Source organism: Psammomys obesus, unplaced genomic scaffold (assembly GCF_907164565.1).
Source record: "Psammomys obesus unplaced genomic scaffold, mPsaObe1.curated_primary_1811, whole genome shotgun sequence".
Classification (NCBI taxonomy): domain Eukaryota; kingdom Metazoa; phylum Chordata; class Mammalia; order Rodentia; family Muridae; genus Psammomys; species Psammomys obesus.
The window spans coordinates 4,490,535-4,511,258 of record NW_026585644.1 but is presented as its reverse complement, the minus strand read 5'-3'; the positions used below and the strand labels follow the sequence as shown (position 1 = coordinate 4,511,258).

The window sequence follows — 20,724 nt, the reverse complement described above, 5'->3', positions numbered from 1 at the left end:
TGTGTGTGTGTGTGTGTGTGTGTGTGTGTGTGTGTGTGTGTGTGTGTTTGAGTGTGAATTTGATCGTGAGTTTGAGAGGGTTGGGGAGAACTTGAATAACATTGGATGGGGAAGAGGAATAGATAGGGGTGATGTATATACTGTACTAATGTATGAAATTGTAAAATAAATATAATTAAAAATCTAATTTATACCATTATTAACAAATAATACACATTATATAAGCATATGTAAACCATATGTCAACAAAGAAGCTGTTTGATACAATGCAATATTAATACTCGGTAAAATGAACTTTTCAGGTAGTAAACTTATAAAATACAGCAAGTTCAAGGATTTCCTACAAAGAAGGTGGTCAACTGTGGTCCCAACAATGAATATTTATTACGAACCATTATTAAATGTTAAATTTTCAGGTTAAATCATTTGTAAGCCCCACGTATGTTTTTATAAGTAGACAGTTCCTTTACCGCTTTGTTTCTAGTACTGTATCTGGCGAGCACTTGGGAAATTTTATGTGATGAAAATTACATTTTACTCAACAGGATGAGAAGAATCCACCCTTTAAGTTTGCACAAAAGCCTAGCATGTCAGAGATGTCAAACTTTTCTGATTAAGCTGGGGTAAATGGTTATCGTCCAGGATGAAATTTCAGAACCCAATATAAAATCGTGTACTGTTATGGACTGCATGTTTGTGTTCAGTACGAGGAGACAGAGGATGATGCAAGGTAATTAGGTTCGGCTGAGGTCCCTAGGATAAGGCCCAGTGGTAAGAGCAGTGTACTAAGAGACAGATTCAACTCACTGGGGCTATGTGAAGATGCTCGGAGGGCCCTCTCCAGATAACAGATATCCTGGTGCCTTGTTCTTGGGCCTCCCAGGCTCCAGGATGTGAGAAAGCCAGGCTTACTGTTTAAACACTGTTTAACACCACACCTGTGTTAAAACATTCTAAAACTAAGACTTTGTTACACAGCAGTTTCCTCCCAGATGAAACATTCCATCTACAGGGAAGCTCATTATGACTCAGGATGTTCTAAAGGGAGGTGAAACGATCTATCCAGAATTAAACAACTGAAAGGCTTCAGGAACTCCCTGAAACTGATTAGATACATTAGACCTCTCCCTCCCAGAACATATAGTAAGGACTGCTGAGAGACACTCTCAGACCAAGACAAGATACATGGAAGAGACATTCTCCAACCCACTGACCTGCCTGAAAGTTGTGCAGCGAGCTGTAAGTTTCCATTTCATAAGCTGTCACCCATGTAGGAGATGGAATTTGATGATACAGCAGTGAGTGATTTCTCCTGTAACTATCACTAATAAAACTTCTTGCTTTACCAAGTTGGACTTGGGTGGAATCCTTACTTTGGTCACTGGTTCCCTCTCTGGGGTGAGTAGACCTCTGTTCAAATCTCCCTAGGAGTAGTGTCACACAATAGATGTTCAGTTCCTCAGTTTACTTTTAATTGCCTGAATTGTAAAGGACTATAGAACAAAACATTCCTGTCGAGATCAGTGAATTTTCAGGGGAGCACAAAGCTCCTGTCACTTTGTTCAATGACTGCAATAATCACATACAATTTTTTCATTCAATCAACCTGGAGAAAATTTTTATTCCTCTGTGAAACTGCCTGGGAAACTTAAATGAGAAGTGATGGTTCTGCTCCCTCAAGAAAATAACATTACTAAATCAGCAGAACCAGCAACCTATAGTTCACAAGGAAACACTGAATTCGGATACAGATAAGCAGATATTTTTAAGGGCATTTTGACTTATACATTACTTTTTATTTTTCTAGATGTTTCTGTATCTGTCATATCATTGGGTCTTAAACTACCTTGAACAGTAGGAACAATTATCACCCATGGTTTACCAAGAAGCCAAACCTAGGACTCACAGCTATCCCACGTTTGGAAATTCTCAGAGCCAGAACAAAATGCCTCCGCTAACGTTAGGCTCTGTGTATTTAAGATACTTACAATGAATCTTCCAGTCTTGTTGGAGCAGCCGTAAAGCCGAGGCGGATGGTCTTCAGCCCGCGTTTCTAGCAACGGTGAAGTCTGGTAGTCTCCTTGCCCTCCAAGAGAGTCCCAGAACTCCTCTGTGGACACAGAGTTAGCCACTGTGTATTCAGGAGCAGAAACTTGCTAGGATTTCACAGTGATGGCAACATTATCTCAGCCTAACTTAATTATACCTTCAACACTTTTGCAGTTTAAGAAGCCTTCCTTACCCAACCGTAATGATAAATAATGACTGATTGAATGACGTCAGTTAAGCCCACAGAATATGAAAGAGGTGTCCTTAGCCCCTCAGCACAGACCTGGTTCGTTGCCTTCCTGGATTTTTGCAGTTTGGCACTTGAGGACATCAGCCACATACTCTGCTCCTTTCTCCTCCTCCTGGCTGGCCCCTTTTCCTATCCAGAGGAAGCCATTGTTCTGTGGCAGTTTTAAGACAAACGTGTCATTGGAATTCAGTGAGTTTGCATCAACATCAACCTAGAACATGAAGGAAAACAACATAGTGACTCAGTTACTATGGAGGCTGTGCAGAGCCGTTGGAACCTGCTGCCGGACCCCAGGAAATTAATTCAAGACTCAGGTGCCAGAGATGCCTGAAACACTGGAGCAAGAACACCTTGGCCCTTGTCATGTGATGTTCAGCTGCTGCCCTCAGACAATAAAACATGGCAGAGTGTGGCATCCCAAGCCTTTAATTCCCGCCACTTGAAAGGCAGAAGAAAGCAAACCTGTGAACATGTGAACAAAAGGCCAGCCTGGTCCACATAGACATTTCAGGGCAGCAAAGACTACATAGAAACAATCTCAAAATTAATTAATTAAAACAGGCAAGCCGTCAGTCAAGAATCGACTGTTTTGGCCAGACATGGGCGAGCACTCTGGGGGCTGAAGCAGGAGGAGGATGAAAAGTCTAGCCTAAGCTACACAGAAGACTGTCTCAACAACAAGGCATAAGGGCTGGAGAATCAGCTCAGGGGGTCACACTGCTTTTCTGGAAGCCTTGAGCTGGGTCAGCAGCAGCAGGCATCTGTCTGTAACTCCAGCTCCAAGGGATGCAGCACCCTTTTCTGGTTCCCAGACATGGCAGACCAACATAGTAGATTCTCACACGGACACATGCTCACAAAGATTAAAAGATAATAAAAACAATATTCAAAGACACAACAGAGGGACAAGCCAAGCCAGAACTGATGCCTGGACAGAGGGCACAATATCAAATGCAAACAATCAAAGATGTTCTCTCTCTTCTCTCCACTAAAGAGAATGCTTGCGGTACTAATTAGAGGGAGCCCTAAAATGCATAAAACAAAGGGCAAAGAGATGACCTCATGTTGACTACTGGTGTTTTTCTGACTCAGATGAATGCTAGCTCAAATTGTAGATCTGTGGAGATGAAAAGCAGTCCTGGCACACACCTTCCCTGTAACCAGAAGCTGGAGACGCTGCCTGAAGTCTGCCAAGTGCAATTTGGGTTCCTGTGTCCACAGAAGAGAGAGCCCAGGTGTGTTAGACGATGACCTGTGGGCGTGGCCTATGGTGACATCAGGCGTGAACAAGACCCATGAAGTCTGTGGCCTGGCCATGATCTTGAGCATCCCAGGACGGCCTTGAATCTAGGCCTCTGGAGTTTGGTTACGTCATGCCCACGTCTGTGAGAATTGGTCTGGACAGTCATACAGCTGTGCATAACTTTCCGAGTAGTTGTGAAGCTGAGTATGGTAAGACTCTCAGAGACCAGGAATGGCCAGGAGCCCAGACTGAGATAGAGCAACCAAGAAGGTGAGGAAAACAGGAGGCCAGCCTGAGACTACAGGGAGAGCACTCTAGAAGGCTGGGGTGACACACTGTGCCAAATGAAGCTGCTTGCTCACCTCCTTGGGCTGCTTAGATCAAGGCCTCCACTCCCCCAGTTTTAGGGACCTGACCCTAGAGAGAAAAGCTAGAGGAAAAGGGAATGGCTGTTGAATTTAAAAAGATCAGCTCTGAGATTGGTAGCACTTGGGGAAGCATAATTGCTCTCTCTCAGCAGGAATGAGGCTTCCTGGACCAACTTCAAGGGAACCATCAGGGAGATGGTGGAGAGAACGAGCAACCAGTTCTGGGTTTCAGGACTTTTGATGTCCACTCTCTATGTTTCTTTTTTAATGCAGAAGAAGCAGCCAGGAATGTGAAGTAAGGCAACAGAGGCCAGTGCCCAGATTGGGGTGAGACTGAAGAACTCTCTGTTTAGGAAGACCAGCTAGCTAGAAGCCATGACAGATGGCCACATAAAATCATCATGTCAGAGAAACTGGGGCAGTAAGGGCTGGTTCAGGATGCTGCAGGGAGACGGGGAGATGCTTTGAAGTCAACTGATGACACCTCCTAAAGAAATGTCAACTGTGGAAGAGACTGGGAGCCCAACAAGGGAGCAAAGTGATTGGCTCTTCCTTATAAGACCAAATGAGTGTGCACAGATAAGAGCCCAGCACCTGAGGATCTGTATATCCATGGAGGGTTGTGGGGAGATCAATGTGGAAGCCAAGTTTAAATGATCTGACCACATGAGGTCATCTGGTCAAGTGCAGAGTACACCCCCATAAATCCCTTCTAGGAATGCGCTGACACAGCCACCTCATCAGAAAACCATGCTCAGTAAATAGTCGACTGTGGCAAACGCCTCTGGCAGAGGAAGAAGAAGAAGAAGAAAAAAAAAAAAAAGATCAGAGATGCAGCCCTGGAAAGTGTTCTCATTCACCCAGCCTGCTGTGTTTAGGCTTTTAACAATTTGTGTTCTCAGAAAAATGGAAATGAGAAAATCCAGGAGCAGGCAAGAAGCAATTTCTACAGAATTTGTTCTCAGACACATCTGGGAGATGATGCTGGATACCAGAGTAAATTTGTCATGGATGGGAGGAAGGCAATTACAACCTTCAGTCAGGATATGGGGATCAAGAGCAAAGAAAGTCTAAGCAAAGCCAGAGAGGGAAACCCAGGCAGAGTGGTGGAAGGGGCTGGAGCAATTTGGCTTTAGATAGGAGCTGTACCTTTTTATTCTATGTATTAAGTATTTATTATCTGATTTAGCAAATCACTATACAATTTATAATTTTTGAGTGATAATTAATATTAATTGATAAAACACCTCATCACTTTTATATACGTTACTAATATATGAATTATTTTTAAAAATACAAATCAATTGAAATTTTAAATTATTTCGTAAGCCAGAGGGGAAGATAATATGCAATTAGTGAAATTTCGGGAGAGCCGATATGGTGACCTGTGTGGTTGCGCTTATCTTCTCTCTGGGAGAGAGGAAATGATATGCGAGAAAGAGACTGCTGAAAAGAGCAGAATGAAAGTGACAGAGACAGTGGCTGAAGCCACCCGCTGCCCTGGGCAAGGACCAGCTTCCTCGGCAGAAGAGAGCTAATGGTGGAGGCAGAGCAGAGCTGCATGGTGGAGAAAAGGGAGGTAACCAAAACAAGAAAAGAAACCATAGGGGCCTTGGAGAGCAAGGATGCCATCATGCCAGCCCCACCGAGCGGGTCACAGTGAAAGGAAGCTTCCACTGAGAGGCAGGATGAGTCAGTCCTCAAAGAGCAGCCAGGGAGACTGGGGCAGGACACCCAGAGAGTGCCAGTAGATTGAGGCAAGGCTGGCTGCATTTTCAGAGCTGGGCTGAGTGGCTCCTGAAAAACAAAAGGGCTTGGAAGCAGCTCCAGATTTGGGGAAGCACAGGAGATTTGGGGGGTCACCGGGCAATGGTGTGACAGAAGAGACCTGGATCTCAATGGTGACCAGAATTCAAAGTCGACTTATGACAGATTAGTCAGGGTGGCCAGATTTTCTCCCTCCTTAGCTAGCCCCAGGTTTCATGGTCATCTGATGACACCTCACCGTCCTCCTACCCTAGACCTTTCAAGACAGAGCTAGTGGTAGCCGCTTCCTGCCCCTTGCCATCTTTGCTGGCTAGGACAGGCTTAAAACTCATCAGTTTGGGTTCCGAGCAGTTGAAAAGTCTCGGCTGCCTTCTCATTGTTGCAGGGGTTTACACTGTTGAGGAAAAGGACGTCTGCTTGCCAGGGTGCAGAAGCTAGCATTGCCTATGGCCAGATGTGCTGGGCAGCACGTACCCAGAGGTATTCCCAGAACGCATTGCCTTACCTCCACAATTCTGGTGATAGAGGCCAGGTTCCTCCGGACCTGAAAGAGGCGGGTAGGAGGAGCAGGCACCTGCCCGTCTTTCTTGGACGTTCCGTTCTTATAAATAATGAGCGGTCTGTCCTTGAACAAGCTCAGCAGGTGAGCGGGCTCTTTGCCTTGAGAGACACGGACCTGGGAACACAGGACAGGGAGACAGAAGCATGAGTGAGTTTCCAGAGGCCAGTGGGAATCCAGAGGCCTTCTCAAGCGTAGGGAGCCGGAATCCTGAAAGTAACTGATGTCATAGGTACACAACCGTTACACATTCAAATGGGTGGCCAGCTCCTGTGGAGCGTCTTCCTGCGCGGTCGCGCAGATGGGAAGGGTAGAAGGGAGTCATGAAAACCGCTAAGGTGTCACAAAACCTTCCCAAAAGGGCAATCGCCGACATCCTCCTCCCCTCACTGAGTGCACGAGGCACTCAGGAAGGTCCACGCTTTATTCCAAAGGAGATTAGAGAGGAAAGGGGGTAAATTAAATTGTTTAATGAATTGTTGAAATATTTCCAAGTCACTCCACCAAAAATACTCAAAAGAGCAATGCAGAGCTTCAGATTTTAAAACTAATTATTGTGAACCACTGCCATCTAGTGGTGTGAAATGAAATGACCATTTCACCAACTGTAGGATTCAACTGGCGAAGTCCTGGAAATTCATAAATCATGTCTCAGCTGCTGTACTGGAAAATTTCAAAGCACAAAGTGTAGCTGTCGAACATTTTGAGCCGTTTGTGAGGAATGGCGTTAAGCTTAGCTACATGGCATGGGTGATATCTCTTCTTAGCTGTAAATATCATCTTCCAGTGAATGAAATATTTGATTAGGAATGGAGCTGCACACACCTGAAGAATCCAACCATTGTATTTATTAATCAGGCTTTATGAACATGGTTGATGCGCCCTTTTAAACGGAGAGCCAACTTGCTTAATGCTCCTATTAAATCATACCAAGATAGAAAGAATCCAACTAGAGATCAAATTCAGCCTCCACATCCCCAATCACACATTCTAAAGTACCTGACGCACCTCTCTGCTTAGTTATTACACTTGAACACCAAGCTGTGCATTTATAAAGGTTGGAAAGCAAGACCCTTTTATGCCACACACAGCCTGCACTCTCCTGACATCAGATACTGCTGGGAAGAGAACTCTCCACCCTCCACGAGGCTGAATCAGAGCCTTCAAAAACAGGCCCATGGAACTGTGTAGACGATGCTTTTCCAAGCACAAGGGAGCAAACGCCTTCCCCCAAACCAGCCAGAGAATACAGCCCGGTGGCAGGGCAAGCAACCCAGTTATAGAGAGAAAGGAAATAGATAGAAGTCAGAAACAGAGAGATCCAGCTAGGTGTAAGGCCTAGGAACAAGCAAGTGTCACTCTGCAGACCACAGGAGTAGACAGGCACGAAGAGGTAGAGGACAGCATTAAATGGACCACACCTTTCCTGTATTTTACTAATGACAGCCCTGAGCTGCCGAATGCACTCTGGCGTAAGAGGAAAAACAGAACTTGAAGAAAAAATGTGGACACTGGAACCCACTGGAAACAGTGTCTCAGACACTGCAGAGACATGCAGACCTAGGACCTCATCTCTCGTGGTGTCTCTTCACAGCAACAGAACAGTAACTAAGACACGCAGGAACTTTTCCTGGAGGTTGCCTGTACTCCTTTCTGGGTCCCTTCCTCCCCTAAAGTCCTCCGGAAGTCTCCATCACATCACATCACATCACTTCACTGCCTGTCTCCCTAGCTGACTCCTAAGGACACTGGTGGATGCTTTGTGTCACCCAGTAACCCCAGATCGTCTTCCTACCTTGAGGCCAGCTGGCAAGCAGCCATGATTCAGTCTTCAATTTTAATTCACCTTTGCTTTGTAATAGAACATTTCCACAGGGTCTCAGGGTTCGGCTGTGAGCATATCAACATAATTGCGTGTATTATAACTTTCTGCTTACAGCTGGAAATGTAAGGAATGTGACATACGGTAGATTCATTTTGGTTTGTTTGTTTGGCTTTTCAAGACAGGATTTCACTATGTAGCTCTGGCTGTCCTGGAACTCACTTTGTAGACGGGGCTGGCCTCGAACTCAGAGATACACCTGCCTCTGCCTCCTGACTATTGGGATTAAAGGTATGCACCACCATACCCAGCTTCATATGGTCGAGTCTAAACAGAAGAGTTTCTCTTGGTTTTCTTCTTGGACTCTTAAATTATTAGTTTGTTGATATGATTGAACAAATATGAAATATTTTAATTTCAAAATAAAAGAAAATTGGCATAAAAATTTCAAAACCCCTTCTGAATGTGGGAAATGAGCTTTTGTCAGGAAGCAGGCTAAAAAATCTGGAGCTGCATGAGTTGGGAAGGTAAAGAGTACTGACCTGCACAGCCTGCCCTCCAAGTGACCGATCCAGCTGAACAGTCAGGAAGGCAGACATGGTCAGCTCATCTCTGGTAGCATTTGCTCCTTGCCTAGAGGTAAGTAAACAAATTATATGGCTCATAGTTACGGTAATTATTTTGTTTTCATTTATTATTTATTCATTTTGTATCCCTGCTGTATCCCTAACAGAATAAAAAAATCTGGACCCTGGGACCTTTTCTGAGACTGATACTCCAACCAAGGACCATGCATGGAGATAACCTGGAACCCCTGCTCATATTAGCCCATGGCAGCTCAGTGTTCCTTAATAGGAACAGGGACTGTCTCTGACATAAACTCAGTGGCTGGCTCTTTGATCACTTCCTTCTGGGGGGAGCAGCCTTACCAGGCCACAGAGGAAGATGATGCAGCCACTCCTGATGAGACCTGATAGGCTAGGGTCAGATGGAAGGAGAGGAGGACCTCCCCTATCAGTGGACTGAGGAGGGGCATCATAGTTATGTTTTTTAACACCCGCTCATACAGCTGCTTCAAAAGAGGGTGGGATTGGGAGGAGATGAAGGAGGGGCACACAGCCAGGATACAAATTGAATAAATTGTAATAAATGATAATAATATTTAAAAAGAGAGACTTAAGATACAGTAAAATATCAGGAAGCCGAGAGCTCACTGTGACAGAGCAATTGAAGCTATGGCTCGTTTATAAGTACTAACCCTGGAGTGTCCTGGGTATTCTAGAGATAAGAACAGTGGCATTTCCATCTCTATTTCAAAGAAACAGGGCCTTAGCTCCTTGTCTGTCTCTGCCAGGTGTCTGGCTGATGCCTGCTGTTTGGGAAACTCGTCCCCACATACTGAGTACCATCTGCACGTTGTACAGACCCTGAGGTAACCCAAGGATGCTTCTACCCGATGTCACGTGATGTGCACTCCTTTGTGACGTGGCCTGTGGGGTGAACTCTGGGAAGACTCACCACGTGTAGATGATCTGTCCCCTTGGATAGGTGTAGAGGATAATGTAGCAGTCCCCACCGTAGAACTCGCCGTAGGAGTCTGGGTCAACCTGGACCCGGCCACTGTGTTCTACACGCCAGATCTGAAAGAGGCAGCGTAGATGTTAAGTGCTAAAGGTTGCTGACCCAGACTACTACCCATGACCTACACATCGTTTCCACTCTAGACCCGCTATCAAGCGGTGTTTGAGTTCTCCTAACCAGTTTTTAATTAACCAAAAAAGCAAGAAGGCTAACGAATCTGACAATTTCTTGACTTTTAAATTTTTCTATTTCTTTTGCTTCCTCCACAACAATCTGAGAATTTTGTTGTTGACAGTTTTGTTACTACCTTTTGTCATTCTGTTTTTTGTTTTGCTGTTGTTTGTTTTTTTTTATTTTTTTTTTATGACAGGGTTTCTCTGTGTAGCGGTGGCTGTACTGGATTCACTTTGTAGAGCAGGCTGACCTTGAACTCCCAGAGATCTGCCAAAGCCATATTCCTCCCTCCCAGATCCTGTCATAAAGAGGTCTGATAAAAACACACATAGACAGAGATAGATGTAAAAATACCTCCACTGTGCCAGAGCCATCGTCCACCATGTGGTGCTGGGCTGCCATCTGCGGAGAACTGTGCAGTTTTGATGCATCAAACGGAATCTGCTGTATTTGGGCCACTCTCTCTGTGATGTAGACCTTCCCGAAGCCATCACTCTGGTCTTTATCTTTCCAGTCCTTAAAGAACTGTTTGAAAATTGGTGTTTCACCGCCTTCTGGAAGAACCTGAATCTGCAATGGGAAAGGAAGAGACAGAGAAAAATAGCTATAGCAGTAGAAAGAATGAAGTAGTGAAAATCCTGCCCTTGTTTCTCTGACTGCACTTTATAAGTCTGTAATCCAGCCTAGGTTTTTCTTGCAGCTAAAGTCATCGCTGCTGAGTTTGAATGATAAAGTTGAGAAAAAGTTTTCATGTGTTACCACTGCACAAACATTTCTCCATGTTAGGTTCATGAGAGAGCTGAAAGGAAGAAACTGTCCCAGGATATTTGTACCAGGATATATATGTGTATATATACATATATATACATATACAAATATACATACATGGAGGGAGTCAATGAAGTGAGACATTCACGGAGAAAAGGAGTAGCTGATCAATATCTGAGTTGACATGGAGGAAACCAAAGGCGTATTGCTCAAGTCTTCACACCAGTCTAAGGAGCAGTCAATAGTCTGTATGGAAGTTTTCATTGGTTTTGCGACAGGGTTGCATGCCACCCAGGCTGGCTTCAAACTCTCTCCGAATGTCCTTGGAGCGATCCCCCTGCTCGCTCCTATGAGGGCTGGGGGTACAGGTGTGCGCCACACACGCAGCCCATGCAGTCCTGGGGACGGAGCCCAGGGCTTCTCGGATGCTAAGCAAGCATTCTACCAACGGCACCCTCCGCCAGCTCTGTGCAGCCTGTGCTCTGACCTCATTTTCTGCAAAGCTTTCCTCAGAGAAACACTACTAGGGACATGTGACACAGATGGCACATGCTGAACTGGAGAGTGACTACACACACACACACACACACACGCACGCACGCACACACACACACATGCTCACACTCACGCACTGAAGCAAACTTTTTATGGGCTTTGTGGGAACTTCATGACTCTCCAACTCTAATGGTTTGTCTAGTGATTTCTTTTCACACGTACTTGAGTATTCGTGGAATAATTCATTTTCTGTAGAAACTCCTCAGCTGTCTTCATTGCCGTCTTCCTCTCCTGTGGGTTAGCATTTTTACCTAAAGAAAGACAAAGAGATACACAACTACAGAAGGGGATGTACTGCATATTGTACACGGTCGTGCCGCCCTGAGCCACGTGCAATGAGCCATACCACCAAACCTCATCTGATCCTGGAATCTGAGCAGGGCCCAGCTGGCTAGTCCCTGTGTGATTAAGAAACACTTGCATACTGGAGGTAAATATAGTTATAATTTAATTTGGACATAGCAAAAAGAGAATGGCAAAAATGCCCTGGCACGTGAATGCACTTAGTATCACAGTAATTGGCAGTATGCTTGACAATGTGGATTTCTGTCACTCAGATGTTTTCCTTAGCTCCCTAACCTTTGCTGAACGGGTCCAAAACTTCGACCACTAGCTGCATCTCGGTGAGATATTTACAGACTGTACCTCAAGAGGAATGCTCTTCTTCAAAATCTGGATGTGTTCTTTCCTCTCCTGGGAAAAGAGCATCAAATCTGGTCTACAGCAAGCAAAGCAATGGCATCTCTCACCTTTCCATACAAAGATTTCTTTTGCTGCACCGTGGTCCAAAATGAAGCATTCTTCAGAGAGCAGCATTGCCATGGAGAAGGGGTTTTCCTCAGCCACCAGAGTCACTGCCATGGACCCACTTGCATCTGAAACCTAGCGGGAAAGACATGAACTCCATGAATTCACTTCGGGAAGAACCATTGTAAAACTGTGCCTTGGTGGTAGTTGCACACACGGCGGATGTGGTGAAAGCAGACTGCACACTTTGAGAACACGAGCCCTGAAGTGTATGCAGCAAGCTGATTCAAGGCAAAAGAGGCAAAGCAGCCCTGAGCCCAGCTGTACCCCAGACACGTCTGTGAAACCATGGTTACAGTCAAACTGTAAGGCTATCACAGTGCTGCTGTACACCAAGTTCCCTGACGCCTTTTGTTCCGTGATCATTTATTTTCAAGCAGGTAGTGATCCTACGCTCATTATACGCACACAAAAAGCCGATTCTAAACTCGTGTAGGCCGCGGTCCCTGGGTCCTCAGCAAGCGGCAGCCGCCACACTAAGGAAAGCACTGACAGAGCGCAGCCGATGGCTGTAGATAATTTCCAGTGTAAGTCCCGAAATTTAACTGTCCTCTGAGAAAACCATCAAGGTAAATTGTTTTCTGTCACGGGTGGGAGAAAGCTTTGGGGGGATTTGTAGGTTATTACATGAAGTTGAAGGTGATATTTATGCATCATCGCACTGGTTTCCAAAGGTCGGCTTGCGGGCTGGGGGGTGTCAGCCGTTTACTTGTTAAATACGAAAGCTCCAGCCCCAGCTTCGATCAGTAGCCGAGTTTTACATTGGCAAGAGGGTTGTGCATTCTGTATATTTAGAAAGTGACAGCAGTGATTTGACTTCCCAACTTACTTGGTCCCAAATTATTTATTTCCAAGATGATGATACATCTTAAATTGTACACTGTAGTATATTTCCACTAGAGGGAGCCAGGGTTCAAGATTAATATTTTCCTATGTTAAAATACTTTTTTTTTTTTTTTCTTAAATAATGCTGGCCAAGAGGAAAAGAGTTTTTGATCAATGATGGGGCATAAATGACATTTGATAGACTGTAAAAAGAGTAACGAAGTCAGAAACTATTCGGTTAACAGTCTCTGTACGGATCATGTGAAAAGCATCCATATTTAACACACATGCTGCCAGAGAGAGCGCAAACATCAGTATTTGGCAGATATGACAATCATTTTTCCTTCATCACCTAGGAAGAAAAGAATACACTTCCTCGTTATAACAGGAAGTTATGTTACACAAATTAGCAATTCATCTTCATTCGGAACTATGAACTTGGTTCCTTAGGGGCCGGGTGTGGCAGTGCAGCTTTAATCCCAGCACTCAGGAGGCAGAGGCAGGTGACGCTCTCTTTGTGAGTTCAAGGCCAGTCTGATCTACATAGTGAGTTCCAGGACATACAGGACTACAGACAGGGACCCTGTCTCAAACAAAATAAAACAAAAAACAAAAGAAAGCTTCTTAAAAACCACCAAATACAATTTCTCCCTGTTGAAAGGAAAATCATTAAATTGTGCAGGGCTATTACCACCTGCTCCAAATCCCTTCCTTAGAAAAGTGTGTGTGTGTGTGTGTGTGTGTGTGTGAGAGAGAGAGAGAGAGAGAGAGAGAGAGAGAGAGACGTGAGGACTATCGCCTTCATAGTTTCCTTCAGTGCTGTGTTTTGTGGGTTTTATCACTTTCAAAATTACCATTGAAAGAAACCAGAGTAATCGCCTAATAAAACTACTTTCTCCTAAGTTCACTGAAAGGGGAAGGGGATGAGGGGGGAGGGAGGAAGCGTGGAACCCAGAGGAGATGAGGGAGGGGGCTACAATGGGGATAAAAAATGAATACATTGTAAAAAAATAAAAATAAAAAGAATGAAACTCTGTTTCACAGATAAAACAAGAACTACTTTCTCCCGCATCCTTTCTCCCCCCCACCCCATCCCTCCCTTTCAGAAAACAGAGGCTGTTTTCCCCACCCACAGAAGTGACTGGGCTAGGTCAGCCAGTGCAGGAACTGGTTTCACCTGGGCTCGTTCCACCCAGTTCCCTTCCCGCTTGACTGATCTGAGCCTTCACCTGCCTGGAACAAAGAAAGCCCTTTTTGTACTAAAAGGATATTCAAAAGACGAAGATTTTACAGTCTTACCAAGAATATATAAGAAAAACCTTACAGAATGTTTTATTCTATAAAGGAAACACTTGATCTGCTGCACTGTAACAAAATACAACAAACAGGTAACTTTACAATACCATGTAAGTTACAGCAGTAACTTTGTTATCATTAATGAAAAGAACAAAAAACTCTAGTAGTGACCATTTTAATGCATGCATGTGAAAGATTGCTGCACAATTCCCCGTGAGGGCAAGGAGAACTCCCTACTGCAGCGAGACAGTCTCCCCGGAGCCGAGCTCAGAACCCCACCCAGCAGACTCACCATGTACAGCTTTGCCATCTTCCTGTTACCTATGTCTGCCAGGGCATCGTCATCACTGTCCCCATCTGGAAGCTCAGGCTTTTCCCCTAAAACCTGGGGGGAAAGTGAAGAGGGGAAAAAGTTGTGCAGAATTTTAAAAGCAGTGAGCAGTCTTACACTGATAAAGACCTCAGCTATGATACCTGTGCAATTAAAATGCCAGTGACGAGTTCCCCATCCATTTCTGGAGTCAGAGACCACACTCCACCAGGTCACTCTCATCCTTTCCCCTAACACGAGCCTCTTCCCATAGGCCAAAGCTTCGGGTGGCAGGGAGTGAGCAAACGCTGCGCCTGCTCGTGACAAGGGACGTCCAAAACAGCCCATGTGGAAACTCGGCTGCCTCTCCCCATCCTCAGACGAACAGGAATTTAGTAAAATAAGTTCAACTCAGTTACCACAGCACACAGGATTTCCTCGGAGGCCTTTGCTAACGGTTCTTACTAATTCCTTACTTAAATGAAGTCATTGTTTTGAGGTGAAATGTGGTGGTGGTTCATTACTCTCAACCAACAACTTGAGGGAATCTAGAACCATCTAGGTGATGAGCTCTGGGCCTGTCTGGGAGGCAACATATCGGTCAGGTTGAGGTGGGAAGAAACACCCTGAGTGTGAGCAGCACATTCCTAGGCTGGAGTCCCAAAGTTGTGTAAAAGGGTTAGCTGAGCACCAGCGTTCATCGTTCTGCACTTCCTAACTGTGACCAGCCACCTCAGGCTCCTGCCACCAGGCCTTTTCCACCATGGTTGAATGCAGCTCAAAGTGTGAGCTAAAATAAACCCTTGGTTCCATAAGAGGGTTTTGTGAGGATATTTTCACAGGATTTTAGGTGTGCACACCACAACCATACCAGCACAAATACAGCTTGTCGTATGGACCACAGTCAAGCTTTGTTTCATGTGGTACTTCCAGCTTTTGGAACAAAGCCTGATCTACAGACGATTCTCCATATAAGTATTTATCAGCGGAATAGAAAAATACCTTTATCCATGCCTCACAGGTGTGACAAAATCCAAAAGTTCAAGGGTGTCATTTGGGAGAATAGTCACTTGAATCTGCTTTGCATTTGTTTAATTCATTAACTTAAGTGACATATACAGCACAGGACAGACACAAAATGCAAACTAACTCTAAATAATGTGTTTCTCTGGCTCTGCCTTTGTCCCACCATCATGGACTCTAACCTTCTGAATAAGCTCAATTAAACACAGTCTCCTGTAAGTTTTCTAGGTTAGGGCGTTATTGCTGCAGGAGAAGAAAAGCAATCAAGACATTGATACTGCATGAAAATATCCATTACCGAATGTCAAACAATACAAGTGTACATAAGCCTTCCGTGAGCATGTGTACACCCTCGAGTTTGGAAACTCACCTGGAGACTAGGGAACTTGACATCCTTTATTGATGTAGTGAGCAATAAACATTTTAATTATTATATAATCTAAAAGGTTGCAATGGCTTTTTTTATGTGAGTGCTAGAAGTTAGATTACACCCCAAATTAAAATACTGGAAACCAGCTGGGCATGGTGGTGAACACCTTCAATCCCAGAACCCAGGGAGGCAAAGGCAGGCTTTGAGTTCCAGGCCAGCCTGGTCTACCAAGTGAGTCCAGGACAGCCAAGGCTACATAGAGAAACCCTGTCTTGAAAAAAAAAAAAAATACCTTGAAACAAAAAGATCTTTTAAAAGGCATTTGCAGTTCAGTAAAAGCAGTAAAAGCAACCAAGACGCAGTTGGGAATAAACAGTCCTGGTTAAGGGCATAACTAATCCCGGCAAGTCTCCCATTGGGCCAGCTGAGTCTGGGAACTGGGGTGCACTTTAACTTTTAATTTCCAGGCAACAATTCCCGTATTAGCCTAGTGTCTTAATTAGCCCCTCAAAGGATGCTAGCACAGTTGGGAACTTGCTGAAAACAGGCCAACTCCAGGATAGAGGTGGCATATGCTTACAGCTCTCTAAGGATCATCTTAAACTTCAGTTCAAGAACCAAACATTTGCCAAGGACCTCACAGGGGAATGGGAGTCCCTTAAGGATTTTACACCCTGCCTAGAAAGAACAAACTAATTAAGTTACATCACTTTGTCAACTACCCTGTGTGTCCAGACTGCTCAAGCCCCCTTTCCATTCCGTTCCAAGCATGATTGAATGATGTGTAAAATGTCTTCATTTTTCAGTTCTGTGTGGCTGGCATCTGGCCCACGAGTCTTTTATGTGTAGAATGGCGTGTTCTGACAGCCATAAAACTCTTGCTCTAGCTCAGACCTCTCACTCAAGCTTAGAGTTTGCTTGTCTTTCCATGTCTGTATGCATGTGTTTCAAATATCATCATCATCATCATCACCATCATCTAGCAAATTTCCAAGCAGCAATTCTCAGTCCCCTCTGTGCATTAGGGTATTTCCAATCCCTGTGTCTTGAACTTTAAAGCCTGCCCCCCATGGAGTCACTACACGTTCCCTCTTATACTCATGGAAAGGGTCCTTCCTGGGGGCTCCGGGGAGGCCACCCCTCTCGCCATGGGCCACAGCTAGGATGCCAGCTCCCTCCTGCCCTCATCCTCTCCTAGCACACCAGCTGCTGGCCCTCATTGTACACTGTCCCTACGTTTTAAGAACATAACTTGACCAAGGAAATATTGCCGCTTGAAACATTTACGAACCGGGAGAATATTCTGCCGAGTGAAATAAGCCAGACACAGGAGAAAAGATCCACCATGCCCTCACTCGTGTGTGGAATCTGAAGTGTTCTAACACAGAGAAGCAGGAGTAGATAGTGGATTCCTGAGGTCAGGGCATGGCAGAAATAAGACTTTAGTCTGAGGGTCCAAATTTCAGTTATAAGATGAAATATTTTTAGAACCCTAATGAACAGCACAGTAATTAGTAAAGAGTTGCATATTTAAAATTTCCAAGAGAGTGGATCATAATTTTACACACACACACACAGAGAGAGAGAGAGAGAGAGAGAAAGAGAGACAGAAAGACAGACAGAGAGGGAGAGAGACAGAGAGCAATGATATTCTATTCTAATTAGTTTAATTTTGATAGTTATTTCACAAATATACACGAACACGTATATTTTTGTCTACCTTTGAGATATATATATATATAGTTATTATCAATCATACCTCAGACTTGGTAGAAAATGAAAAAACACAAATATTTTATTTATTCTGCAGTAGTCATTTTAAACTTCTGAACAAGTGGCCTGGAGAGATGGCTCAGGGGTTAAGAGCACTGGCTGCTCTTCCAGAGGCCCTGAGTTCAATTCCCAGCAACCACATGGTGGCTCACAACCATCTATAATGAGGTCTGGTGCCCTCTGCTGGCTTACTGGCACACATGCAGGAAAAACACTATACATAGTAAATAAATCTTAAAAAAAAAAAAAAAATCTTTGGAGTACTCGAGCAGCTTCTAGCTGACTGACCTGACAAGTACAGGCTGCCACCTGCCTGCAGCTAAGTCAACAGGTTCAGCCTAAGGCCCAGGGAATTACATTTCAGCCAGTCCAGAGTTGAGTACTTACTCTGTAAAGTCAAACCTCAGTGGGGAGGGATCTCAGAACACTTCCAGCCCTGTGCTGTTTCCCAATGCTCTCACCCTAGCTGCTCCTTTCTCTAATCAGGATGACACCAGCCATGTCCCCTGCGGGAGTCATGCCCCATCCTTCCCTTGAGCTTTTCCTCTTGCTTATGGCACAAGCGAAGAGCAATTATTCCTTACCGGGCACAGTCACTTATAATTAAGTTCGTAATAGTCCCCGCTTCTTGAATGGCCATGAGTAACATCAGGACTGTAGTCGTGTGCTTTCATCCTCACTAGAGCTGTGTGAAGCAGATAACTGTTATCCTAATCCCACAGGAAAGGGCTGATCTTCAGAGAGCCGACACAGCGTCACAGAGCCAACCGAGCAGTAGCGAGGCTAGCATATTCCCTCTCATGTTCTCTTGGTGCCTCTTATTAACTCGAAATAATCGATTACACACTTCCCTAAACCAGGGGAAACTTCTCAGGTCTTTGAATGAGACAAAAAGATCCATTTCCCAGATAATGTTCAGGGACACCTCCAGCAACCTAAGGCCACAGGTGCCTGCCTCTTCCTTCAATGATCTAGTTCCGTCATTCTATAGAAAATAGACAACATATTATTATTTCTTTAATAAACCAAACAGTAAAAAAAAAAAAAAAAAAAATTACCACACAAAAATACTTCGAAGATACTTTGTTTTCTTTCAGAACAGGGTAGCTATGCCCTTACTTCACATAGAGTAATTACCATTTCCTGTTCATTGCAGTCAGCCTTGCCATCAGGCCACTCAGGTTATCAAAGCATAGTAAGTATTCTTAATGGATTCCTGACTGCCCTAAAGAACTCTATCAAAGAACCATTAGCCTAAAGACATGACCAGGAGCAACCTGGCAGCCTCAAGTCTTCAGGGAATTAAGTAACTCCTAAGATCACGGCGGCCATTGTAGAGGATGGGAATAGCTTGCCTTTCTTCTCAGTTCTGCCAATGAAAGCACTGGAAACAATCGACAGCCTGAGGACCTTTCTGCAAATCCATATAAACACAGTGTTTTGTCCTCTATCAAAATTAACCATCCTTTTTGCTGCTCTTCTGCCTCCTGCAACAGCTCGGTTCTAAGTAAGTCAGAGTGTTTTTACATTACATAATGGATCAAATAGGCCATCCTGGCTTCAGGTGCTGTCTCCTGCCTCAGAACCTCCTGGTTGTCATTGCCAGTGCTGTCACCTCCACTGAAGGCTCCTTACGTGGAAAGTGAGGCATCCTACTCGTATCTTAATCACTTTAATGTGCATGCTTCCCTTCTGTTTTCACAATAAGCAGAGGAAGCTCTAATGTTCATGAGGGAACATTTTAACTCAGTAATTTTTCTATCCATGTTCTCTTCCCTAAATGAAAACCAACCAGTAGATTGCAAGCACATAGACTATAGAAATCAATAATAAAATTGAAACCAGCTCCTCTGCTGTATTTACCTGCTGCAGGGCATTTCGTGCCTTAGGTAAGACAAATATTTGATAACAGGGAAGATGCTTAGAGAAGTAAACACTTCCAGGGAAGGGCCGTGACCTCAAGGAGCAGCTGCCTCTCCTGGGCACGTGATCCCAGCACTCACTCTCAGCTGTGAGCTTTCCAGCCTCTTACACACTCTTACTCCTTACTCTTACTCTTATCACATTCGGGGGACTTGGCTGTATTAGGTTTCGAGTAGAGGGAGGCAAGCGTGAGACTCACTGTGGAAGGGTAACGCGAATGCAGCAGCTGTGAAATGACCCAGCACAGGGCTGCCCGCTAGAACTCGCTACAGTGACGCCATGACTCACAGCCATGTTGCTGAACACAGATGTCGCCGGCCATTTGTCCCTTCTGATCCCACACAGTGTGGCTGCTGTGATGAACTGAATTAAAAATTTATCTCTTTCCAAATTGCTTAAATTAAACTTAAAGGAGGACAGAGATCTTGAAGAAGCTACACAGACCGTGATAAGAAATGACTGGGGAAGCTGAGATATTGGTCTGGAACTGAGTAGTGCTCTAGAATCCATACAGGAGAGGTTTGACTTCATGAGGGACACTCCCAAGAGAGCAAACTCATGCGTCACTATCATTGATTTGAAGTTACTCAGTGGAAAGTTAATAGACGTTAATACAGGAGCTGCTAGAATGTGGAAAATGAACTCAGAACCTGTTAAGATGAACGAGACAAAGAGTGTGCTGGCTGGTTTATGTCAACCTAACAAGAGCCTCAGAGAGGAAGTAGCCTCAGCTGAGACAATGCCTCCATGAGATCCAGCTATAAGACATTTCTTAATTATTGATTGGTAGGGGAGGGCCCCACCCACAGTGGGTGGTGCCATCCTGGGCTGGTGATCCTGGGTTCTATAAGAATGCAGACTGAGCAAGCCAGTAAGCAGCACTCCTCCAGGCCTCTGCATCAGCTTGGGTATTCAGGTGTCCTGGCTTCCTTTGCTGATGAACATCAAAGTGGAAGTGGAAGCCAAATAAACCTTTTTCTCCTCAACTTACTTTATGGTCATTGTGTTTTGTTTCCACCACAGAAACCCTAACGAAGACAAAGAGCCAACATTTGATTTTTTTTTTCTTTGTTGTCAGAACACCAGCGATTGTTTTCACCGGTTGCATATCAGAACTATCTGGGCAGTTAGAAAAGATAATGTCAGTGTCTGAAAACAGGCTAGCAATCTGATGCTTTATCCTAACACTGTACATGCGAGAGGGCGTGGCTAAGTAAGCCTGACCAACTCCATGCTGGGCTTCATCTTCTTGCCAGATAGA

The 20,724-nt window shown here is 44.6% G+C and overlaps 1 protein-coding gene across 1 annotated transcript in view; it reads right to left on the bottom strand.

Moving 5' to 3' along the window:
* Positions 1–20,724, bottom strand: part of Scin (scinderin) — a 65,072-nt gene that overhangs the window by 5,386 nt on the left and 38,962 nt on the right. The window contains exons 6-14 of the mRNA XM_055621542.1: positions 14,357–14,449; positions 11,886–12,018; positions 11,299–11,387; positions 10,168–10,383; positions 9,577–9,698; positions 8,601–8,691; positions 6,183–6,353; positions 2,333–2,510; positions 1,989–2,110 (exon numbers count right to left, since the gene is read on the bottom strand). Coding sequence (XP_055477517.1) covers positions 1,989–2,110; positions 2,333–2,510; positions 6,183–6,353; positions 8,601–8,691; positions 9,577–9,698; positions 10,168–10,383; positions 11,299–11,387; positions 11,886–12,018; positions 14,357–14,449 — 1,215 coding nt within the window. The remainder of the gene's footprint in view (positions 1–1,988; positions 2,111–2,332; positions 2,511–6,182; positions 6,354–8,600; positions 8,692–9,576; positions 9,699–10,167; positions 10,384–11,298; positions 11,388–11,885; positions 12,019–14,356; positions 14,450–20,724) is intronic.